This window comes from Sesamum indicum, linkage group LG8 (genome assembly GCF_000512975.1).
Source record: "Sesamum indicum cultivar Zhongzhi No. 13 linkage group LG8, S_indicum_v1.0, whole genome shotgun sequence".
In the NCBI taxonomy this organism is placed as follows: Eukaryota; Viridiplantae; Streptophyta; class Magnoliopsida; order Lamiales; family Pedaliaceae; genus Sesamum; species Sesamum indicum.
This window is the reverse complement of record NC_026152.1, coordinates 2,032,400-2,055,707: the sequence shown is the minus strand read 5'-3', so window position 1 is coordinate 2,055,707 and position 23,308 is coordinate 2,032,400. Positions and strand designations below refer to the sequence as shown.

Sequence of the window (23,308 nt, the reverse complement as noted above, 5' to 3'; positions counted from 1 at the left end):
ATTAAATATCTACCTTATTGTATAATTTGCTTGAATTTCTAAGCAACAAAGAATAATTCAACAATATCAAAGTCAACATTTAAGTATATAACCTCAGTTGAAACATAGACCTAAGGTTTTTTTTTTTTGTTTTTTTTGGGAAGAAAAATCAATTCCAAGACAAGACTTGAACTATGTCTCTCATCTCTCTCTCTCTCTCTCTCTCTCTCTCTCTCTCTCACACACACACACACACACAGACTAAATATGAATGCATGGTTCATTGGGTTATTCATGGCAATATTTGCGTGCAATTGTATGTTGTCTCCACATTTCATGGCTTTGTCCATTGTTTGTTATACTCATGAGAAAATGCTCCACTTTTCTTCCATCTCACTGTTCTGATTTGCTCACCTTCTCCTCATTGACCCTTCTTCACACACACACATAAATATTCTCATAGTTTCCGTTTCTTGCAGCCCTTTTGACGTTTAAACTTTTCAGTATTGCCGTTTAAACGTTTAAACTTCTCCACTTCATTCGGTCTTCTTTGAAAATATATCAACTTCAGGTACTGATCACCATTTATTCTTCATTCAATTTTCTTCTTCTTTCTGGTAAGGGATTAGCCATTCGGACACTATTATGTTTTTCCTTGTTTCTGTTACTGCCCTTTTTCATGAAAATCTTGAAAGAAGTTAGTTTTTTTCTTTCTTTTCTTTTTTTTTTTTCCCTCAATAAATGGTTTTTACTGTATATCAGTTAATCTCCTTGTGTTGTCTGATTGCATGGTCATTTGGAGTTTCCTTTTGCTAGTGATCTGGGATTGGTTCCTGGGATTGAACAGAAATGTTAAAAGTGGAACAAAAGATTGTGATTTTGCTAATCTTTTAGCTTTTTGGTATGATCCCTCCGTTTTCGATGGATTTTAGTCGTGTGATACTTTCCTTCATTTCTCTAAAAAGGGTTCCTCAGTTTTAAAGTATTGTTTGTTAACTTGATATAAGTGTGTGATTATTTTAAGGTAAGAAAAGATTTTCATGAAGTAGACCATGTGAAGATTAATCTTTATAAATTTGATGTTCAGAGGCTCTTAAGTAGAGGGGTAGAGGACAGTTTATTTGGCAGGATTTTTTGGTAATTCAAGTGCTTTTCTGCTCCTGAGATGATAGGATAGCAAGATTGGAGATTCTTTTGCTTGATTCGTGAGTGAAGTGTGATATTCCTTTTACGGTGATGAGGTAACTCATTGTATAGATAATAGGAAGAAACTTGTGTGCTGCTGCCTTATTGATTTTGAAGATTTTTAGTCTTATTTAAGGTAAATATTAGTTTTCTTGACTGTTGGAGTTCTGCAGTTCAAATCAAATGCATGGAAAATTGTTATTGGGGACACTGGGAATCTCTATCAACTGATTGGAATAAGATAGACCTTTGATTGTGTTGTGTATGAGGAAAATGTTGGGAGCATGGTGGAAACAGCTTCGAGTATAGCTTCCATGAACAAATGGTACGAACTTTGGCAAATCTCGAAGAATTCAGAGATGAAAATGAATTGATTTCAGATTCATTTATCTGATCTTGGATTTCAGAGAGTTCTTGTTAAGGTGTAAAGTTTCTTCCGTTGTGTTTCCGGTTGTGACTGAAGCTTAATGAAACAGAGATGATACATTCTACCTGATGTTTTATTCTTAATGGCTGCAAAAAGCCTCTGACATTTTCCTACATGCCCTACATGATAAGAAGGAAAAAGAACCACAAACAGAAAATTCAAGCAAGAATCTCAGCATTTTAGGCATGTTTCTTTGGCCGAAACACTTGAGAAAAGACAAATCTATTCCACAAACAATATAAAGAGAAGGGATGGTCAATGAAAATCAAAGCAGTGCAGGAACATTTACTGGATACATGCAATTCGTGTTTTTATCACTCCTCGTGAATGCTTTGCGATCATAAAATTTTCACTTGCAGGGATGGATTTCATGGAGAACAAGCGAAAGAGCAACTTCACAAGGAAAATTATCTTGGCTGCTAGCATCACTGCACTTTTCTTTTTCATGGTGAAGCGGCCGGCTGCTATTAATGGCTCCACCAAGGTACTCTAATTCACATGGCAAACCAAACATCTGCGTTTAAATCTTTTCTTTTTTATACTTCAAAGTAGATACTCTATGAGTTGCTCGTAGACTCAATTTGAATCATGACACAGTATAGGAAAGAATGCATACTGCATTAGACACCGATTGATTTGATATAGATAAGAATCATGTCAGAATCCAGACTTGTTGTCTGTTTTAGTTCAAGTACTCCGAACACCTGACAGGTAAGTACATAAATGTTTTCTGATAAAGGGACAGAAACCATTGCAAATCATAAGAATTCTTTCCCCCTCACAGAGTGGTAAATCCATTTTCAAGTGTTCTATTTCTTACTTGTACGCTAATGTTCTTCACCTGTGCATCTTCAGTTTTCTCAGCATGAGGCTGGCGTAACTCATGTCTTGGTGACTGGAGGGGCAGGCTATATCGGTTCTCATGCTGTTCTAAGACTTCTTAAAGACTCCTACCGCATAACTATTTTGGTATGTCCTTTTCCTAAATAATATGAATACTGTAGACAACTTATGGTTGGATAGATTGGCGTCAGACATTTAGAGGACAGATACTGAAATGTGTGCAAAAATAAGAAGGAAAATCAAACCCGAGAATGGCGTCAGACATTTAGACAACGTATGTGGTTTGAAGAATGCTCTAATGTTACTGCTACTCAAGTTCTTGTACTAAAATAGAATTTCTTACAATTACGGAAAACTTCCATCCATCAACTATCCGTACTAGGATGCCTGTAAGATTTTATAAGGTCATCAATTATATCCCTGTTCATGCCAACAACAGTTGATTATGTATGAGATAACGGAAGTGAAACTTTTCTCCATTTTCTGACAGGACAACCTTTCTCGTGGGAACATGGGAGCAGTTAAAGTTCTCCAAGGACTTTATCCGGAACCTGGGAGACTCCAATTCGTATACGCAGATCTAGGAGATGCAGAGGCTGTATCCTTGACAATTTCGTTGGGCCTTGCATTGCCAGCTCTCGTTCCCTATTCTTCTCCATGCAAACTAATTAGCTCTTTACTAATTGACTGTTGCTTTACGGAATTCTTCCTTAGCTTTTACATTAGGTGGACAAAATATTTGAGCGTAATGCTTTCGATGCTGTTATGCATTTTGCTGCTGTTGCTTATGTTGGTGAAAGTACAGCTGAACCACTAAGGTATTTAACTATCCTTGACACAAGTTATTCGTTTCTCGACTCTTGCAATTATGACTCGTCCAGACGTCAATAGAGTTTATGTTTGAAACGAACATGTCTCGTTCTCCCTCTGCTCGATACTTTACATGATGGAAGTGTAACTCTTTTGTTTATAAATTGGAATAAATGCCTTATGTTACTAGTGACCTTACCTTCTCAAGTCAGCAAATTATTGCCCAAATCATCTGTGCACTATGTCCCTGCTTGATCATTGCTTTATAATTGGTTTATCGGTCCTCTGCAGGTATTACCATAATATTACATCAAATACTTTGTTGCTTGTGAAGGCAATGGCCAAACATGGAGTAAAAACATTGATCTATTCAAGTACTTGTGCAACATATGGTGAGCCTGAAAAGATGCCAATTACAGAAACCACGCCTCAAGTGAGTGACTATAAACGATTAATCCTGTTTTCACATTTTTACCCGTTTACAGTAGCAACTAGTTTTCACATTTTTACCCGTTTCCAGTAGCAACTAGTTTTGCTACTGTAGACATAATGTCACATGGATCAAAGTGCTAAGAGAGTAAAAATATAAGATGGGATATTGATTTTGAACTTTAATTTGGAAAACAGTATAAAATTTGAAGTTAGTTTGAATAGATATCAGCTCATCATGTCAATTATTGTCAAAGTTCAGGTCCCCATTAATCCATATGGCAAAGCCAAGAAAATGGCAGAAGATATAATACTGGACTTCTCAAAGACATCAAACATGGCTGTCATGATCTTAAGGTTCGTACTTTTCTCTCTTCACTGCTGCTTAGGATTAGACTATTAGCAAAAGAGAGTTTCTTAGAAAGAATCAACAAACATGGTATGTGCATATGGCTTGCAACAAATGCTGATAACAACACAGATTTCTGACACAAATAATGATAATTAGTGTGACTTCTGATGTACGATCTTGTGACCAGGTACTTCAATGTGATTGGCTCGGATCCTGAGGGACGGCTGGGAGAAGCTCCACGACCAGAACTGCGAGAACAAGGGAGAATTTCGGGTGCTTGTTTTGATGCTGCAAGAGGAATAATCCCAGGACTGAAGGTACATAGTTCTTGTGATTAATCATGATGTTTGTGAGATGTCCTTCACATAAAATATGGCATGTTCTTTCATGGCACTAATACCTCATGTGTAGAAATCATATAGATAAAAGATTAGCATTGTTGAAAGTTCTTATATGCTCTGATTGTAAAAACACTAGTGATATAGATCATGCTACAAGTTAATCCTACTGATGATCTGACTTAATTCACAATTTCACACCATTTGGTTTTCATATAGCCAGAGTATATAAGTATTTCTTGTACGATATTATTATTTAGAGATAAATGCTTGTTTGTTACATTTCTTGCCTATTTTTCCCCATTCTTTTTGTTTGCAGTACTCTTTGCCGCCTTTCCCAACCAGACCCCTCCCTCTCTCATAGCACGAGTACCCCATGTACAACTCATAGAGGAAATATTTAGCAACCAAGATAATAAAGAAAATTTATAGTGCAGGGTGTAAAAAAACCAAAAGATGGTGTAGGTCACACCACATTAACATTAGGTAGAGGCAACTGTATGTAGCTTCATTCTCATGGCTATATACCGACAACCCTCAAGGGCGTTGCTAGTAAACCTTAATTTCTTAACAATATTCTCATTTTTTAGGATTACAGCTCTGTTGAAAGTATGGACCTGTTATCATTTGTGTGATAGGATTGAAGATTGTTAAGAATTTCTAGACATAAACGCGAAAGTTTACTTACTTAAGCTTGGAAGAGAGTTTATGGAATAAGGTCCTTCCTGTTCTTACTGCTGCAGATAAGAGGAACAGACTACAAGACTCCAGATGGAACTTGTGTAAGAGACTACATTGATGTCACTGATCTGATAGATGCACATGTGAAAGCTTTAGCCCATGCTAAGCCTGGAAAAGTTGGCATCTACAACGTCGGAACAGGAAAAGGTTCGACATCCATTTCCAACTCTATATGCTTGACGAGATTGACTTGAATCCTCCTGTTATACTTGCATGGGGTTTACATCTTGGTGAATAATATGAAAACAGGTAGTTCAGTAAAGGAATTTGTAGCAGCTTGTAAGACGGCTACGGGTGTGGACATTAAGGTGGATTTCCTTAGCCGACGACCAGGGGATTATGCTGAAGTTTACAGTGATCCTTCCAAGATTAACAATGAACTCAACTGGACAGCCAGATTCACAAATCTTGAAGAAAGTTTATCTATAGCATGGAGATGGCAGAAGGAACACCTAAATGGTTATGATAATTAAACAATAGTTTTGTTTATCAAAGTCCCTTGAGATATTTCTGAATGGAAACAGGAGAGTTATTTCTCAAGGAATTAGTTGTTTTGCAACATTTTGTAGCTTCACTGAGCAAGAATCTATTTGGTTTATTTTCGGGTTAGATGAGTCAAGTGATATGAACTTGTACAGAACTCGTTATTGTTCGATCTGAGAAAAAAATGGCTGAAAGATACTTTTCTTGTTGATATTCGCTAATTTGGCTGACTAAATATTACTTGGAGAATGCGTCTAAAGTGTTATTTTCCTGATACGACAGACGATCACAGTGACTAAAGGTTACTTACCTGCTGGAGAAATGAGTGTGTTGTCTTTAAATCTTGAAAGACGTGGTAAAATGGTTACTCTCTATGTATAATGTGGCTTAGCTGCATATTGCATGAGTGATGGAATTTCAGTATAACTCTTGCTGATGTGAGTTGTGTTGCTCGTTTTTCTTCCTTGAAAGGCCTGTTAGTGCCCTCTTTCTCACTATGACACTTGATTTAGCGTGCAATCAAATCTACTGAAAACATTTCGAAATACGTCTAATTAAAACATGTCCAGATACATTGATATGCTACAACATTACAAAATCGCCACATCTATGATTGATGTCGCTGAGGGACAGATTTGTTGTGAGAACTGAAAAGGAAAGGTTCATTTGGTCATCTGCCATGCAACATTTCAACTTTTTAAATGATCTTCAGATATTGTTTTGGTGAAGCATAAAATTATTGAAAAAGCAACAGTTCGGGAACAAAGCTAGTCCCCTAACTTTGGGGTGGTTGCAGAAAACAAGCTTAGTTCCATCAAATAAGTTTAGTCCTGTACCTGTTGTCCAAACACGCGCACATTTCATTCTTCTAAGTTCAAATATGAGAATTTCAGTTACGTACATTTAAAACACCCACAAACTTGGTCACAAACCAAGAATATATATAATTGTTTCCAGGTATCAGTACTAACATATGAGTTGCATGCATTTCTTCTTCCAAGCATCATAAAACAAAGAGAGGAGTCATAAAATCGAAGCATGTAACACCGGAAAAACACAATCACCAGAAGAATTCAAAACTCGATTCAAGTTAGCGTTACCTGAAATTTCATTAAAGATCTCCAATAGTCTGGATGATTCTCAGTGCACCGTACTACCTTAACAGTCCTTGATCATCACATGTTATGCATTGAGTAGAACAAAATTCTTTCAATAGCCAAAATGGCTCATAAATGATATGCCCACCAACAATTCCTTGTGGGTTTGATATTACAAGTAGAAAGGTCATCTTAAATAACAAAAGCACAATGCTAATAATCCCAGGGATCGCGGGAAAAAGACGACCATCAAAAACTGGGCTCAACTCTATGCTTTCTAACCACATTTGATTCTACATCTAGTTATCATATCAATGCTGTTTGTCTGTCCATGTATTGCAGAAGCATTGTCAGCTTTGGTTTTGTATCTCCCTAAATGACGATTATTACAACTCATCATGACCCTGGGATTCAGCATTTGCCTTTTCATCAGCAACATTGTCTGAATTGCTGGTGGTTTGGTCTTCTGACGACGTCTCTCCAGATGTAGAGTCGGCTTTATCTCCACCACTCTCGGTTTCAACCTTGTCGGGTTTCTCAACCTTTGGCTTTGGCTTGGGGATTCTGTTAACGCTTGCAATCTACACCCATGAACATGATCATGAATTAACGCCAATGAACAACTCAGACATTTTTTCCATGATTAGTATGTCATACTCTTAAGTGCAAGTAACTATTGTCTTTTGGACATGACTTTTTTATTCCCAACCAAAAATCTTTGTTAGTTAGGTCAATCCTTCTGTAAGTATTACTTTCTATTACAACTATTCAGCAGCTACAATTCAAAATTGTAGAGGGAATCATCTCCAAAGCGGTTGGGTTGAGAATAAAATAACAAATAAGCAGTGGTTAGTTATATACATTCAAGGCTTGCTTAGTGAGTGCACCATATCATATTGCGTATATGTGCACCAGTAAGAACAAAATATAGACAAATACCTTGTCTTGGAGATCTAGAACCTTTCCATATACTTCAGTAGATGTGAATGCTGGTTTGCTAAATCCAGAAGTCCTGTAAAATGTGACATTAAGGACTTTGTAAATGAAAATATAAAAATTTAATAACAGTAGAATAATCCAAGAAAAGAAAAGTAGGAAGTCAAAAATTTAAACTAACAATACAACAGAATGAATTATTTATGCGTACTATCAGTTTGCACAGTCAAAGGTTAGTCCATCAGGCAACTTGCATTAGATACTTAAGGGTTGGTTTGTTGCGCAACTCGCCGCATGATGTACTAAAGCAGCAAAATCCCTCTACCAGACCAGACCCTGTCTATGTGACCTAACTACTACCCATGAACTAATTGTCTCCAGCCAAATTGAATTAGTGGGCTACCCTAAAAACCTGCTGCCCTCTCTCCATATAGCTGCTTCTAAATGCATAACACCTTACTCATGAAAGCACAAATCTCATCCACCTATGTATCATATGTAGTTTCATGATTACATCATAATTTGAAGACCTTGTATCTCCATGTTCCTGTCGGTGTGTTGTCACTGCATGTCAGTCTGGGATCAAAAGAATTTTAATCATAGATATAAGATCTCAGGAATATATATATTCTCCCTTTATTTATCAAAAACCACATAATAAGGACCTGCAAAACCATTATTACTATTTATTCAAGAAGACAACATTTTTGTTAGTACTTTTGAGAAAAAGGAAACAAAAGATGCAGGCCAACTTGAGAAACAAGAAGTAACTAAATTTTTTATAAGTGGAAGAAAAGGCAACATATTTTGCTCCAGACTTGTTCTCTTGTGAAGGTGTAGTGCTCAAATATATTTTTCATGCTGCAAACCATCTTATTCCTATTCTTTTAGGAGAATCAAATTACTAAAACAAGATGACGAAACTACAGATTAACAACATTCTCTTGTCCAAAAAGGAAAGAGGAAGAAGAAGAAGAAAATGAACTAAGATGTCATTATTATTACTTATTAGGGAAAAAAGCAATATTATTATCTTAAAAATGAAAAGAAAGTTATAAACCTGTCAGGCAAAAAGAATGAATACAACCTATAATTAGTTTTTAATGAGAAAATGGCTTCCATAGATCAAAATCAATGTATTCTAAAGTATCCGTATTGTTTTCCAAGAGCATAATGAGAAAACAGAAAGAAACAAACAAAATAAACCAACAACATCAAAACCAAAGAAGATGATAGAGAAGTCATATGAACAGAGAAATAGCTCATAATATGGAAAAAATATAAAACTTACTTCTTCTGCTCTGCCTCCTTGTCACTTAACCAATTCTTCAACTTTTCAGCTTCTCGTATAACCTAGACACCACAGATTTGAAAAAGATGTCTAAATTTCCATTCTTAAGGTAGTACAAAAATTTGTATTCCTGTCTATATGAGCCCTCCCCATATGTATGGATGCTTTGTGAAATATGAAATAAAGAATACCTCGTCTATTCTCTCTCGTGGCAGCCAAGATTTGTTTTTTTCCCATCCTTGCACAATCTGAAATTTTTGGGCGACAGAAACAAGAAGTTAGAGATGGATCACGTAATAAAAGCCCCAAGTATGCATATGCAATTCATGAATATGAACTTCTACTTTTGGAGCATGAATCTTCAGTGATACAGTTAAAACACCAAAAGAAGTCGTCACACTTTATTCTACTGGGTTTTATCAATCAAACTATGAAATGTAAACTTCTAATGAAATTCAGCACTCAGGGTCAAACTAACTGGATTTATAGCCTTCTCCAAGGCCTGCAAAATTTTATATTCTGCCTTTGTCAGCCAACACGGTTTATAAACCAACAAAATCAATTTTCTTAACAAACCAAGGAGCCGTCTCCAAACTGAAAAATTATGTAGTGCTTTTATGAGAAAATAACAAAAATAAACATGCAGCAATTAAGTTCTCCGAACATTCTGGTGTTTGCATGAAAACCACACGCAACACTTTATAGCATTTAGAGGTTCCCTGCAATTCTCATTATACAAACTCTGCAAATTCACATAAATACTGTAACCACTACTTCTGCAGCATTATCATCATCCATTCTTCTAGGGACTTTCTACTAAGGCAAACCAAATCGGGAAACAATTTCATTTTTACTTTGCATCTTTATCACGGATATACATCTTTCCCATAATTGTCCAACTATGTGGCATAACGTTATCTTTCAAAGCTTCTAACTATGTAATGAAATTAATTTACCTGTTGCAACTCCGTAAGATATTTCCTTGCATGTTCTGATGCAGCAGGCCTTGCAGTAAGTTCTTCATATCTAAAAAAAATAATTCTTTGTAAGAGCCACCATCCTGGCATGTAAGAGCTACTAATCTATTTAAAATCGCCTATTGGGACAAACCTAAAGAATATGGGGTCACCAATAGCTTTTAACATGTCTAGGCGTTCTTGAAATTCAGTGGCAGAAGCATCTTCACCATCAGTATACAACCAGTCCTCCACCTGAATCAATGGATGATTTCCACAAGTATTTTAACAAGAATCTTGACTAGAAAGTGAGAAAATGAAAATAGAGAGGACAGCACCAGTACACACACACACACATATATAGATAGATACATAGATATATATATAGAGAGAGAGAGAGAAAGAGAACAAACCTCATTAAGTTTTTCCATAAAAGATTGCCGCTGTTGTTCAGAAGATACTTTTTCAAACTCCTCAGATCCAAGCTGATTATATCAACACATTACATGCAACATTATTAGGTTCAAAAGGTTTTCAAAAGATGCTTATAAAATTCGAAAACCAAATCACAAGCACAAACAACAAACAGTAAATTAATCCAAGTAATAAAAGTCAATGAACTATGCATACCAATTGTCAGGTAGAAGATAATGAACAAAGGAAAAATAGCACTAGGCATGGAAGAACAAGGGGATTTCACCTTCGCACTAAGCCGCACTCTAAGGTAGCTATAAATGGGGAATCATAAGGGCATGCAAAGACAACATCAGCAAATAATCTTAGGGAATGGACATGGCAGTAATAGTAGCATGTTCATCAAACCTTTAAATTAGGCTAAAGTAATATATCCACCAAGTATATAACAAATATAGCTGAAAGCAAGAAGATTGAGACCTCAACTGTTCTAAAATGATATCCATTAATATCTAAATTGCTAAAATTAGTAAGAGCAGAATGATAGATGTGGACCCCCTTCAGCATAAACAAAAACTAAACTTCTTACCTTATCTTTAGTAGAATATATGTATCCTTCCAGGTTATTTTTCAGTTCAGCTGTTCTTCTCCTTTCTGCATCCTTCTTGTCCAATGCCTCTAATTTACGTTTAGCCTCAGCAAAAGATTCTTTTGAGATAGGCATTCCAGGCCCTGTTGTCTTCTCGATAACCTACATGATACATACAAACAGGATTTTCAAAACAATACAGAATTGAATAACTCTTAATTAAAAGTTGTTCAATATCAAATACCTTAAGGGCAACACGGAAAGTTCGTTTCTTCAGCTTTTTTTCAGTACCAAGATCCACAGTGTTAGATTCATTAGCACTGGAATCTGGCAGGTTACCACTGCCATTACTTGTCTCCAATTTGTCATTATTCTCCTCTGGAGCATCCCTAGCATCAGCATCGGTATTGTTGGCAGAAGCAGCGGCAGAGGTTGAGTTGTCCACAGTGAGATTCTTTCTTGGGACTTCTACCCATTCAGTTATCTCAATGACAGCCTCTGCCCGATCCAAGGAAAATATACCACTTCTACTGAGAGAGAAGTGTAAATTGGCCTTAATTGGAGAGGAAAGGTTCCGTGACGAGTACCTGGAAATTGCAAGGGCATCAGAAAATGTCATTGAGAAAATCAAGTTTTCGGATTGGATGAAAATCAGATTTTAATCAACATAACCCTTACTTTTCGCTAGTGTCTGTAAGACCTGAGATATCATATTGTGCAAACACAAGAGAAGAGGCACCCGGTGGTATCAGATCTTGACTCTCATAAGCAAGTGAAACTTCAAAATCCTTGTTGTGAACAACAGATCTGAACATCTGCGGTGAAGTAAAAGCAAATCAAATTGATACCATTGATAATGATATACCAATTTCTGTATCCAAAATGTTCTTTACCTTGCTGGGTAACTTTTTCATTCTTGGTACAATTAGCTGTCTGGTGTTTTCATCTTTTAAAAGACCAACACCATCCAACTCAAACACAAAACCATAGGTAGAACCATCAATCATTCCTAGTTTACGGTTTAATTTAATTCCATCACTCAAATTTGCAGCATGCAGTGAGGCACCTAAGACAATAGCCTCGTCAGCGTCTAGATGTTTGTCCAACTCCTTCCTCCCAAGAAATTCCTGAAGCTTAGCCTGTAGAAACATATTACCCGGTCAAACTCAAATCCTTAATTACTATAGAAACCAATCTATAAAAGACAAAAACTTCTGAAATATGCTTTGACATTGCTCTAAGAGCAAATCAGCAGTTACTATTAGCAACACAGCCAAGATAAAATGGCATAAAACTGAGAAACAGAAAACTGAAAATTCTCCTCAATATTCTAAACCTAAGGAATGTCATGTGAAAAAAATATATTTCCAGAAACTTAAGACAAAGTTAGCAAAAGTTCTATGAATGAAGCTTCCATTCAACATCCGTATAAAATAGTAACTGTAAACATCAGATGGTAAAGACCTGCAATTTTGGAACTCGAGTGGCACCTCCAATCAACTCCACTGCATATAAATCATCAGTGTCTAATCCAGAATGCTTGAGAACTTCTTTTAGAGGAACAAGAGCTTTTTCCCAAATATCTTCACAAAGCTCTTCGAACTTTTCACGTGTTATTGTGCTCCTATAAAAAAAAAAAAATTCAAAAGAGGCAAACAAGATCAGAGGCCAGATATCACTAAGTTCAAATGTGACAGAAGAATAGAGATAACTACAAAAGAATCCACCATGCAACCTCAGGCCAACATCAAAAGAAACATAAGAAATATTGTTCCCTCATCAGATCTAATACATGAACTAATAGTTGCAGTGCTTTGCTGGAAAGACAAAGGAACAAGTGACAGGTGCTACTATATGACATGGTAGGAGTTGTATATATAAAGTAGGTCAGACACTCAATGAAAGGAATTTTGATTTCCTCCAAACAGACGTGAAAATTTTTCACCCAGAAGGAATGATGAATAAGCAGAATATGGAATCCATAATCCAATTGCTCCACAAGTTACTAGCATATGTGGCACGATAAGTTACTGAGATTCATGACCCATCAAACACATGCATGTAGGTAGAAATTGCACAAACTGTGTTTCCTTTAGTAAAAACTGTAAATGGATGAGAAATAAATAAACCTCATGACTTCTTCAAAGATGAAATCTAACAGCAGTTTACTTAATATTCAAACACAAATAGTTGACTGTAGCAGAGCATATGATTGATATGATCAAAAGTCATAGAAGTAATATAGTCAAACAGGTACCAGCTATAATGTTTTCATCAATGAGAAAAAGGAAATAAATATTAGAAAAAGAGAAAAAAGAGTAGTTAAAGATTTGAGATGTACAGCAAAGAGGGATGCCAGTGTATTGTGGACCGCTTTAGGAACTATAAGGACAGAGGAAATAAATGAAACTTTGCAACCGGCAAGAATGGTGAAAATAGATTATAAGATTAATGTAATTTCATCAACAAAGATATTCTACGATTCTACTTTCTGTTTCTCTTTCCTTTTCTCTTTTCTTTCCAATAAAAGAAGCAGAAGGAATGAAACATCAAACATTAAGAAATCTTTCCTTGCATCTGAGAGGAGGCATATTATGAAGATTGGCTAACCTGAAGTCACGATCGTCATAAAGGGATTCTACAGATATTGGAGCCATCATGTTGGCGCTCAAGATTTCTTTGGTGCGCTTAACTTGTTTCTTCAATTTGGCCATTGCCTTGGGAGAGTTTCTAATGTCAACCCCATTTCCAAGCTGTTTGTTGAACTCATCAGTAAAATACTCAACCAACTTCAATTCCATATTCTGACCCCCAAGTTCTGCATCCCATTTGACATCCTTGACCTGGCCAACCACCAAAATGTCAAAATATCCACAGTAGTACTATAGTGCAACAAACTTCTGTAATTTCACTTTGATATGTTAGATGTTATTTCTCCCGAAATCTCCAGAATGAATCATGCAATGATGTTATGTCAATAAGTAATATAAATGAATCAACGTTTGGCTGCATATGGTCATACTCACGGCCTCACGAATCTTTTAATTTCAGACAGAAACAAAACATCTTAACATTTCAGCAGATTCTAACGTGTTGAGTGACTTCTAGCAAAACCACCAAAAACAGTCAAGTGCCATGCTATCCAGAAGGGCAATTATGAGAACTCAGACCTAAAACACCAAGTATCAACACAATTGGATCACATAAAGGAATTGAAACAACTTAAGAATATGAAAAATGACATCCATTAAGAAGAATTCACCTGAAATTGATTAACGGACACAGTTTTTCCAAATTCCTTAGCATTGTATGCCGAAAAATATACCAATGCAGCATAAGTACTGCTCGCCCCCATGTCATAAAACACTACATGCCTCGATCCATTAGAGAAATCCTTATCAATCCCATACTGCAGAGCAGCCCCTGAATGCTCATTCACCAAAGCCAGCACATTCAGCCCCGCCAAATCCGCGGCTGTCAGCAGTCCCCTCCTTTCCGCCACACCTGTAAATGGTGGCACAGTGATCACAACATCTTTCAAACTCGTCTTCGCGTGAGTCTCCGCCAGCCCCACCGCGTACTTAAGTATCATCCCCACCATCTCCTCCGCCGTGAAATTACCAAACTCCCCAGCCTCCGCCTTGAAAACCGCCACCTCACGCTTATCCTCCGGGGCAATCTCGTAACTCAAATAGAGCTTGCTGAGGAAATCTCGCGTAAAAATGTAGGGTTTCGCGAGGAGGGAGGGGAGATGGGAAAACACCTTGTTGGGGTAACGCGCGAGGAGGTTCGAAGACTCCTCACCGATTAATCGGGAATCCGCGTGGAAACTGATAAGAGACGGCGTCTTCCGCTTCGACATTTCGTTAATGGCGATGGAGATCGGGGGCTGGCCAGGTTTGAGGTTGACGACGGCGACTTTCAGCCATTCAGAGCCGAGATCTATACTCGCCACTGCCGATTCAGACTGGAAAGAATTGAGTAGAAACAGGGAAAGGAGGAGCAATGCGCGGAGTGAATTTGTCGTCGCCATGTTTGTGGAATTTTGAGCTTTCCAAGCATCCATGGAGACTGTGGAGGGGTTTTTGTAGGGGTAGTTGAGGTGGAAAGCGGAGGGCTCTCTAGCGAATAAAAGTGCGACGCGTGGCTGAAAGAACACGTGGAAGAAATTTAGTCGTCGTGTGTGTTGTGCTTGCCGTTGTCGTGGATCCTTGTGCTCCAACTAGCAGTTGAAAGGGGTCGAAACCTGTTCTAGCGGGTTCCCGCACCCGGGGCTCCAAATCCTGTTCTAGCGGGTTCCCACACCCGGGGTTGCAAATCCTGTTCTAGCGGGTTCGCCAACCCGGGGCTCCATTTGTTCCAAATCAGATGTCGAATTGGATGCATATGAAAAGAAAAGAAAAAAATGTTGCGCCCAATAACCCCTGCGAAAATAAAATTATCAATTACGTCCGTGTATTATCAATAATGAAGCAAAGAAACCCCCGAACCCCAATTAATGCTCGCGAGTTGACTGCGAAAGAATAGTGCAAAAGATCCGGCCTTCAAGTCAGCACCCAAAAGAGTAACTTTATCTCACAGTCAGTTATGGGGATTTGGGATTTGCTGATTGACCAACTCCACTTCCAAGAGGGACTACTGCCAATGAAGTATTTGGGACTTCCTCTTATTTCATCACGGCTCACTATTTCAAATTGCCAACCCTTACTGTTAAAACTGGATCAATGCATCAAAGGATGGGAGGGCACGGCTTTATCTTATGCAGGACGAGTATGGATTATTAAATCTGTTCTTACTGCCCTTAGTATCTATTGGGTGTCCGCTTTTATTCTACCCAAAAGTATCATTGGAGAGATAAAAAAAACAGTTGAGGACCTTCTTATGAAAGGGATCATCTGCTCGAGGGTATGCAAAGGTGGCATGGGATTGTGTATATTGTCCTATTGATGAAGGTGGTCAAGGGATTCAAGATATTGCTACTCTTAACCGCGCACTTATGGGACTCAAATTGTGGCAGATTATTCGCGGCAATCGAGCTTCTATTTGGGTTGATTGGATCATCATACATGCTTGAGAAAGGTTATTATCTGGACGTCCACTGAGCGAGGGGGTTCTTGTGGTTGGAGGAAACTCTTTTGCTTATGGCCACTTCTTCGGCCTTTTATTCATTATTTCATAAGGGATGGAACTACTTTTCCGCTATGGCACGATCTTTGGCATGATCTTGGTCCACTCATCCAGCAGTTTCCGTAGGGCCCTCAACTCACTATGAGACGGACAAGGTTGCGATTTTGCTTCTAGATGGGCAATGGTGTTGGCCCTCTATCACTGACACTCACTCTCTACAGCTCTTGCATTCCCTTCCACCCATCCATGGAGGGGCTAATCGTATCCTTTGGCGGACAAAAGATACACAACTAATAGTTACTATGATGATTCATTCACTATGGGGTGAAGGGCCCAAGGTAGGCTGGGCTTCACTATTATTGGGCCGCTTCAAAACCCCTAGACATGCTTTTGTGTTATGGTTGGCGATCCTTGGTAGACTCTCTAGTCTACTTAGGCGATTTGATGGAGTATATAAAGATATAAGCACTGTGGGTGCGCTGATGGTTCGAGATGTGCAGTAGATGATTCTTAGTGTAGAATTACCTACTGCTATTAGCACTTGTGCGCTTTATCGCTTATGGCGGATTCATTGGCCTATCGAGAAAATCGCTTACATTAAGCAAGTTGTATTGTACTTTTTTTACTTAATAAAAATTACTTTTACCAACAAAAAAATAGTGCAAAAGAGTTGTGTTTTGACTTTTTTGCCCTTTCCTTTTATTTTAGTAGTAGAATCTACAAGTAAACCTTCTAGAGGTAAGTTATGTTATTGTTGTAGATTTCAAATTTGCAACTTTTTGGTTGTGTACAACCCAAAAGAGCAACATGGTCACCAAGTGGAATTCCGGCAAGCTTTGATTTTGGAGCACAAATTGAACCGGGGGTTAATGTATTTGCAGCAGATGAACAAAATGGGTTTGATATTGATGAAGTAGTATAAAGAGGGTCAAATTATGGGACATCAAATGCGATTGTTGAAGGCAAAGAAAAACTGGTTAGCAATGTTATTTTGTGGATAGGAGTTAGTTCAGCTATATCTCTGGTGGTTTTTAATTCATATAATGAAGTATATGTTTGATTGCAATGTAACACAATTTGCCAAATGCTTTTAATTTGAGTTTCATTATGTCTAGTAATGAAGAATTCAGCCTGAAAGCACACATATGTGAAATTTACATAATAACATTCCTATCCAAAAGCTAACATCATACTGTCATACAATCCCAAGAAAAAGCCAGAAGCTGCATAATTTTACAAAAGTACTACATTCAACACTAACTATCATTAGTTTAAAAGGAAGAAAATAATATTTCATGGTTTTCATGGTCTTTTTTTGGATATTTCTTTAATTCTTTGATTTAGAAACACCATGAGATGTAGTCTGAAACTGGTCACAGATTCCATCAATTAAGAACTTTGTAGTATTTTAAAGAAAAGTGAATAATATAGATATAATTACTTACTGCAATAACAGGTGTTTGTGGTCACTCTGTTAGCAGTTGTTTCTCCTCATCTTCTTGTTTTTTGCTTCTGAAGTTGAGAGCAGGAAGTTTTCATACTGAGTGATAAACAGAATTTATATTTTAAATAAGAATATTAAGTACTAACTTACTTTTGATGTTTTCGTAGACTGAGAGTCACTATCATGATCTTGGCTTGCTGGCGGACTCTTGGAACCTTCAACAGGTATTTTTTCATGATTGGAATCCTGCAAATGATGTTTTTCTAGTAAGAACAAAACTTGAACAAAAATAGTATAGTTAAGGTCAAATTTATTAACAAACCTTGAACAACTTGTTGTTTGGATGGGGGGACTTTTACGACTACCCTTGTTGTGGCCTGGCTCTAAACATTTATTGCAAGTATGTGTCAAGTCCTTCTTGTAGAAGTGATTTGTAACTCCTCCTAAGTTTTTCTTTGGCCTATTTTTGTTTTCGTTTTTTGTAGTTTTAGGGGTTCATAACAAATGGTGACATAGTCTTTTGCACCAGGATCAACATGGATCATCTCCTCATAAGTATGTTGATTTTTTATACACACATCAACATCTCCTTCTCCACTGATACACTGTCTCCACTCTCCACCTCCAGCGGCAGCGACTCTCTATCCCGCGATTTAGGCTCCGTTCATCTTCTTCTTTGTTCTCAGTAATTTTTCTTTCTTTTTAAGTAGAAGAAATTCAAGAAATTTGATTTACAAGTTTTGCTTTGAAAGTGTTTGATGAAAAGCCTGATCCAAAATTGTATTCATAAATATTCTTTTCGTGATATATTTTATTTTTTTATTTTTGAATAAAATTAAAAAAAATCCCATAATTATTTCTATATATATTTTATAAAAAAATAAAAATAGTTTTTTCTATTTTTTAAGCCTTTGCTTTACAATTTTTGAAAGGCATTGCCAACTATTGCCAAATAAAAAAAACATCTAATTGGATCAATTACTCACAAAAAATATTATTTACCATAATCATAATAGCATAAATACTATAGAACAAAAATTATGATAATAAGTAGGACTTGAATCACATTTAAATTTCCAAGAATTTTTACTTTTGGTTACTAAAATAAATTTCCAAAAGCCCATATATATTTTTATTTTCTATGATCTCATTTCAATTAACATTAACCAATTAAAAAAAATTATGAATACTCCAAAAATTCAGTCCTTAGGTAAATTCTACTATTTCACATTATTAATTATGCACACTTTCTTTTTTTTTTTTTTTTTTTGATCAAAATATTTAATTTAAATCATAAAAAAACTATAATTGGGATCTATTCAATGATCTTCTTACCTTAATTTATAATTGATTGAAAATTAATCAAGAATGATCCAATGACACAAGAAGTTCAAATTATTATTATTATTATTATTTTTGAATAATATACTGATTCAATTAATATATTAATATAATTAAAATCAATAAACAAATTACATTAATTTAACGATTAATTAAGAAAAAAAAATTACAATATGATGTATATTGGTAAAAAATATTAACCTACAAAGGTAAAAAAGTAATTTAATATATATGAGGCACATGTTAAACAAATGCAACCCACCACACAATATAACTCCCAACATTACTATAAATACCAAAAATATTATTTTTTAAACCTAACCACTATTAATTGATAGTGACCATTTTTTTTATTAAAAGACCTTTCTCGAAAATCGTGTTTCCACCTGGTGCGCAATTGTGTCATAGATAAAATTCTCAACTTTATCACCTCGTAAAAACCTCGACCACATCATTGGCATCGTTTGTGGAAAAATTTACCTCGATACTGAGTATGCAAACTAGGTCTCTAGCTCGTGATGTCCAAGATTTGGACATGATCCGCGAAGCTCAAGTGAACGGGGCGGAACAAAACCCGCATCGCGAACAATCACCACTCCAAGAGGTAACCCCCCCAGCTTATGAGAAAGTAACCCTCAATGGAGAGATCCCCCCACCACGTCGACAATCTTCGCCCACGCTTCCAGGGAGAGCACTCCCCCCTGATCCTCTGCCCCAAGAACCGATGATCCAACTGACCCAAGAAGCTTTCTTAGCCCTGATAAGCGACGCATCTACTCGAGCAGCGGCACATGTCGTGGCCCAATTTGTAGCGCAACAACTTGCGAATCTGCCCCTCCTTCCCTTTGTAGAAGTCGAGTGTTATCCTTGGCTCCCGAGGAGGAGGAGCAGAGGCAAGAGGAAGTGAACAGCAGGATCTCTAGGCCTGAAATTGCACAAACTCAAGATCAAAATCTCCGCAATCGAAAATCTTCCACTCCCCCACTATCTGGGGGGCCGAGGATTCCTACTTGCCATTGACCGTACCCTGCCCGCCCCCCCCCCCCCACAAGACGTAGCCCTTTTGCCCCGAACATTCTAGCCGAAGCGCTCCCAACAGCCCTCAAGATCTCGAATCTATCGAACTATGATGGAACAGGAGACCTACAAGAACACTTAGACAAATTTTATGCCAAGATTGATTGGTACGATCTGAGTGACGCCGCTTATTGCAAGGTTTTCCTCACTACACTCTCCAAACGTGCATTAGCCTGGTTCAACCAACTGCCCACCGGAACTATTTCCAGCCTCGAGCAGTTGGTTCAGAATTTCTTGTATCAATTCTCCATGAACAAAAATGTTCCAAAAACGGCTGCATTTCTATTCACCATTCGCCGAAGGGAGGGCGAAACTTTTAGAGACTACATCTAAAGTTTCGTGGACACAGTGCATGAAGCTCCCCATGTTAATCATGAGTTGTTAGCTAGTATTATCCAATAGAACCTGCTACCGGGAAGATTCAAGGAATCCATAGCTGGCAAGCCCCCTAGTACTATGGAAGATTTACTCGTGCGCTCCCATAAATACATCTGGATTGAGGAGTCTAATGCTTTGGACCCTTTCCTTGGCGGCAAAAGGAAGGGTCGGAAAGAGAAAAATGAGCTGAAAAAGAAAGAGGAACGCAAGCATGTACCTCCAGTGGGGTTCCTCACTATACCCCCTTGAACGCTCCTAGGGGGGAGATATTAACGGTGGCGAAACAACAAGGGCTAATCAGTCAATGGCCGACAAACATGAAAGATAACCCCAAGAGACTCAAATCCGATAAGTATTGTCGTTTTCACTGGGACAGGGGACACAGGACGGAGGAATTCCATCACCAGAAGAATGAGATAGAAAATTGATCCAGCGGGAACACTTGAAGGAATATGTTAACCACTATCCACAAGGACGCCAATTTGACTGTGAGCCAAATGTGTCGACTCCTCATGACGATAATTATCCCACAGTAGGAATCATCCCAAGACCTCAAAAAGATCAGCAAGCCACGAAGTAGTAACTCTAAGTTCACGTAGTCGAAAAAATTATTTTTTGGCTATTCACTCGAGTAGTAGCTCAACATATCCTTCTCCCCTTTTGATTTTTCCTAAAACATTGTATTCCAAATTTTAAGTAATGAAGTTAGTTTTCTTGTCGTAGTCCCAACAAACCAAATGAATTTAGACGTAGAGATCCTTGAAGTTTCAAGAGGACCATAGAGGCTATTGCCCCGGGATCCCCTAAACAGAACTTCATTGAGATCCTCATCGATAATGTCGCCCCGGAACTTTACACCCCTCTGAAGTTGGTAAAAGACTGACTTCGGGACATGAAATATCCTTTGAGGCAACATCCCCTTGTTAAATTCTTAAGGCAATGTCCGCTCATAAAAATGTTGGACTCGCAAAATTTTTCCGGCCCTTCCAAAGTTGGTAAAAATCTAATTCCGGGGCATGAGCAAAAACATCCCTTGAGGTAACATCCGACAATATAAGTCATAAGAGAACAAAATAACAACTTAATAAGTGTAGTGACTACAATTATGAATACGGATACTATCGAGTTGCCTACCAAAATTTTTAACCGTATGGATGGTGAAAAAATCACCCCAAGAGGCAACGTCCTTAAAAAAGAAAAAAAATGCGCCACTTCACCTTTTCCAAAGTCTTGGGGGGCTCCTTCACCACATGTAAGAATTGTTTACCGGGAGTCTCATCTCTTGAAGATGATGTTGAATTCCTCAAAACAATGAAAGAATTCGGCGCAAAAGATGAATAAACTTTTAATAACCTCTACTAATAAAAAATGAGAACAAATATTATTAAGAAATATTTGATGGTGCAGTGTTTGGAGTCACCATTTTCAATCATTTTGACCTGGGTTCAAAACTCATGGGATGCAATAATATACGCCTCATTCCAATGCTTGAAGACTTGAGCCGGGCTCGAAGTGGCTCGAGCTGCACCACCTCGAGGCACAATGCCTCAAGCCCGTGGTCCACCCCCAGCTCGAGGCAGGTGCACCCCATACAATCAAGCCGAGCTCGTGATGCACCCCGCTCCACCTCAGGGCACTATCTCGTGCACCACCTCAAGCACCCTTGCACCCCGAGGTCGAGGTGTAGCACCACTAGGCACTCAGCTCGAGCCCTGGACTTGAGGTGGCTGGAGTAGCACCATCAAGCGCCAACTCGAGCTGTGCACTAGACACTATCGGCCAAGCGTATTCGCATACCCTCAATGAATTGAAAACAATAAATGACTCCCCACCAACCCACTCCCATGTGTTAACTTAATTCAGGAAAATATTCTCTCGGACAAAATATTACACCGACTAGTGCATATTCCATCAGAGAGTGGAGGGTTGTATGATGTACATTGGTAAAAAATATTAACCTACAAGGGTAAAAAAGTAATTTAACATATATGAGACACATGTTAAACAAATGCAACCCGCCACATAATATAACTCCCAACACTAGTATAAATACAAAAATATTATTTTTTAAACCTAACCACCATTCATTGGTAGTGACCATTTTCTTACTAAAAGACCTCCTCGAAATCGCATTTCCACCTGGTGCACAATTGTGTTGTAGGTAAAATTTCCAACTTTATCCTTTTTTAATACCTCGAACACATCACAATAATTCATATAAATCGAAACTAATATCCGCACATTCAGTAGGACTCGAACATGAAATCAAATTTCCTACATGTAAACTTAGACTTACCCATAATCCATATGTTTGGCTAATTTTGCACCACATGTTTCCACGTTTAGTTGTAACGTCCCATCAAATAGTCCATGGGGTTCTATTTCAATTTAATTTATTTCTTTTTTCAAACTATATATATATGATAAAATAGAAATATTAACGTGGTTCAATAAATGTTGCATATACATATTTGGATGTAATATTTGCATTCTTTTTTATATTTATAATGTTTTTTCGCAATTTACGTGTCGATACAAATGTTATATATATTTATAAATATATATAATATAATTTTTTTAGTAATATTATTTTCTTCTCATTCAATAATTTTTAAATCATCTTATATATACAAGCCCACTTGAATAATATAATTTTTATTAATTAAATTATTTATTTGTGGAAAAGAAAGACAATTTTCTCACTCCTAAATGATTGTTTGTGACATCACTATATTAAATTTTTTGTTATGTCGATAATAATCTTAGAGTAATTTATTTTTCTTTTCTTTTTTAAATATCATATGTTGGTTTATATATTTTGTTCATATTTATAATATATTTTAAAGCGTGAAACATTATACATTATATACAGATATGACGATGTGCTACAGTAGATAATCTATACTATTATTAAAAGAGAGATCCTCCACACGAACAAAAGGTTAATGACACTATTGCAACAATATTTTGTGAAGTTAAAAATGCCCTTGAACTAATAAGATAACTACTTATTCAACTTCTTAAATTTCACATTAACTCATAAATTAGTTTTTTTTTTAATTTGTATTAAT

General features: G+C 37.2%; 2 protein-coding genes and 1 long non-coding RNA gene across 7 annotated transcripts; 1 reads left to right on the top strand and 2 right to left on the bottom strand.

The window, feature by feature from the left end:
* LOC105167431 (probable UDP-arabinose 4-epimerase 3) lies at positions 213 to 5,808 on the top strand. 5 transcript variants are annotated; one of them, XM_011087144.2, is made up of 12 exons: positions 278 to 295; positions 459 to 550; positions 1,338 to 1,489; positions 1,951 to 2,075; positions 2,447 to 2,560; positions 2,925 to 3,032; positions 3,161 to 3,252; positions 3,536 to 3,677; positions 3,936 to 4,030; positions 4,213 to 4,342; positions 5,107 to 5,251; positions 5,354 to 5,808. In XM_011087144.2, exons 4-12 carry the CDS (start codon positions 1,953 to 1,955, stop codon positions 5,575 to 5,577), a joined length of 1,173 nt encoding a protein of 390 aa, XP_011085446.1. In that variant the 5' UTR covers positions 278 to 295; positions 459 to 550; positions 1,338 to 1,489; positions 1,951 to 1,952; the 3' UTR covers positions 5,578 to 5,808. The 5 variants fall into 5 exon arrangements, with proteins under 5 accessions (XP_011085445.1, XP_020551553.1, XP_011085446.1 ...); XM_020695894.1 differs by lacking the exon at positions 1,338 to 1,489 and having other exon boundaries at positions 277 to 295; XM_011087145.2 differs by lacking the exons at positions 278 to 295; positions 459 to 550 and adding an exon at positions 1,152 to 1,220.
* LOC105167430 (heat shock 70 kDa protein 17) lies at positions 6,770 to 14,954 on the bottom strand. The gene is made up of 14 exons (XM_011087142.2): positions 14,133 to 14,954; positions 13,481 to 13,713; positions 12,335 to 12,494; positions 11,764 to 12,009; positions 11,549 to 11,685; positions 11,115 to 11,457; positions 10,871 to 11,032; positions 10,281 to 10,352; positions 10,022 to 10,122; positions 9,868 to 9,937; positions 9,103 to 9,159; positions 8,912 to 8,973; positions 7,624 to 7,696; positions 6,770 to 7,265 (listed from the first exon to the last, which is right to left on the bottom strand). The coding sequence occupies exons 1-14, from the start codon at positions 14,934 to 14,936 to the stop codon at positions 7,071 to 7,073; spliced, it is 2,715 nt and encodes a 904-aa protein (XP_011085444.1). The 5' UTR covers positions 14,937 to 14,954; the 3' UTR covers positions 6,770 to 7,070.
* Positions 17,395 to 17,973, bottom strand: LOC110012481. Its single transcript, XR_002287715.1, has 3 exons — positions 17,764 to 17,973; positions 17,592 to 17,687; positions 17,395 to 17,509 (listed from the first exon to the last, which is right to left on the bottom strand). It is a non-coding gene; the product is annotated as an uncharacterized LOC110012481 (long non-coding RNA).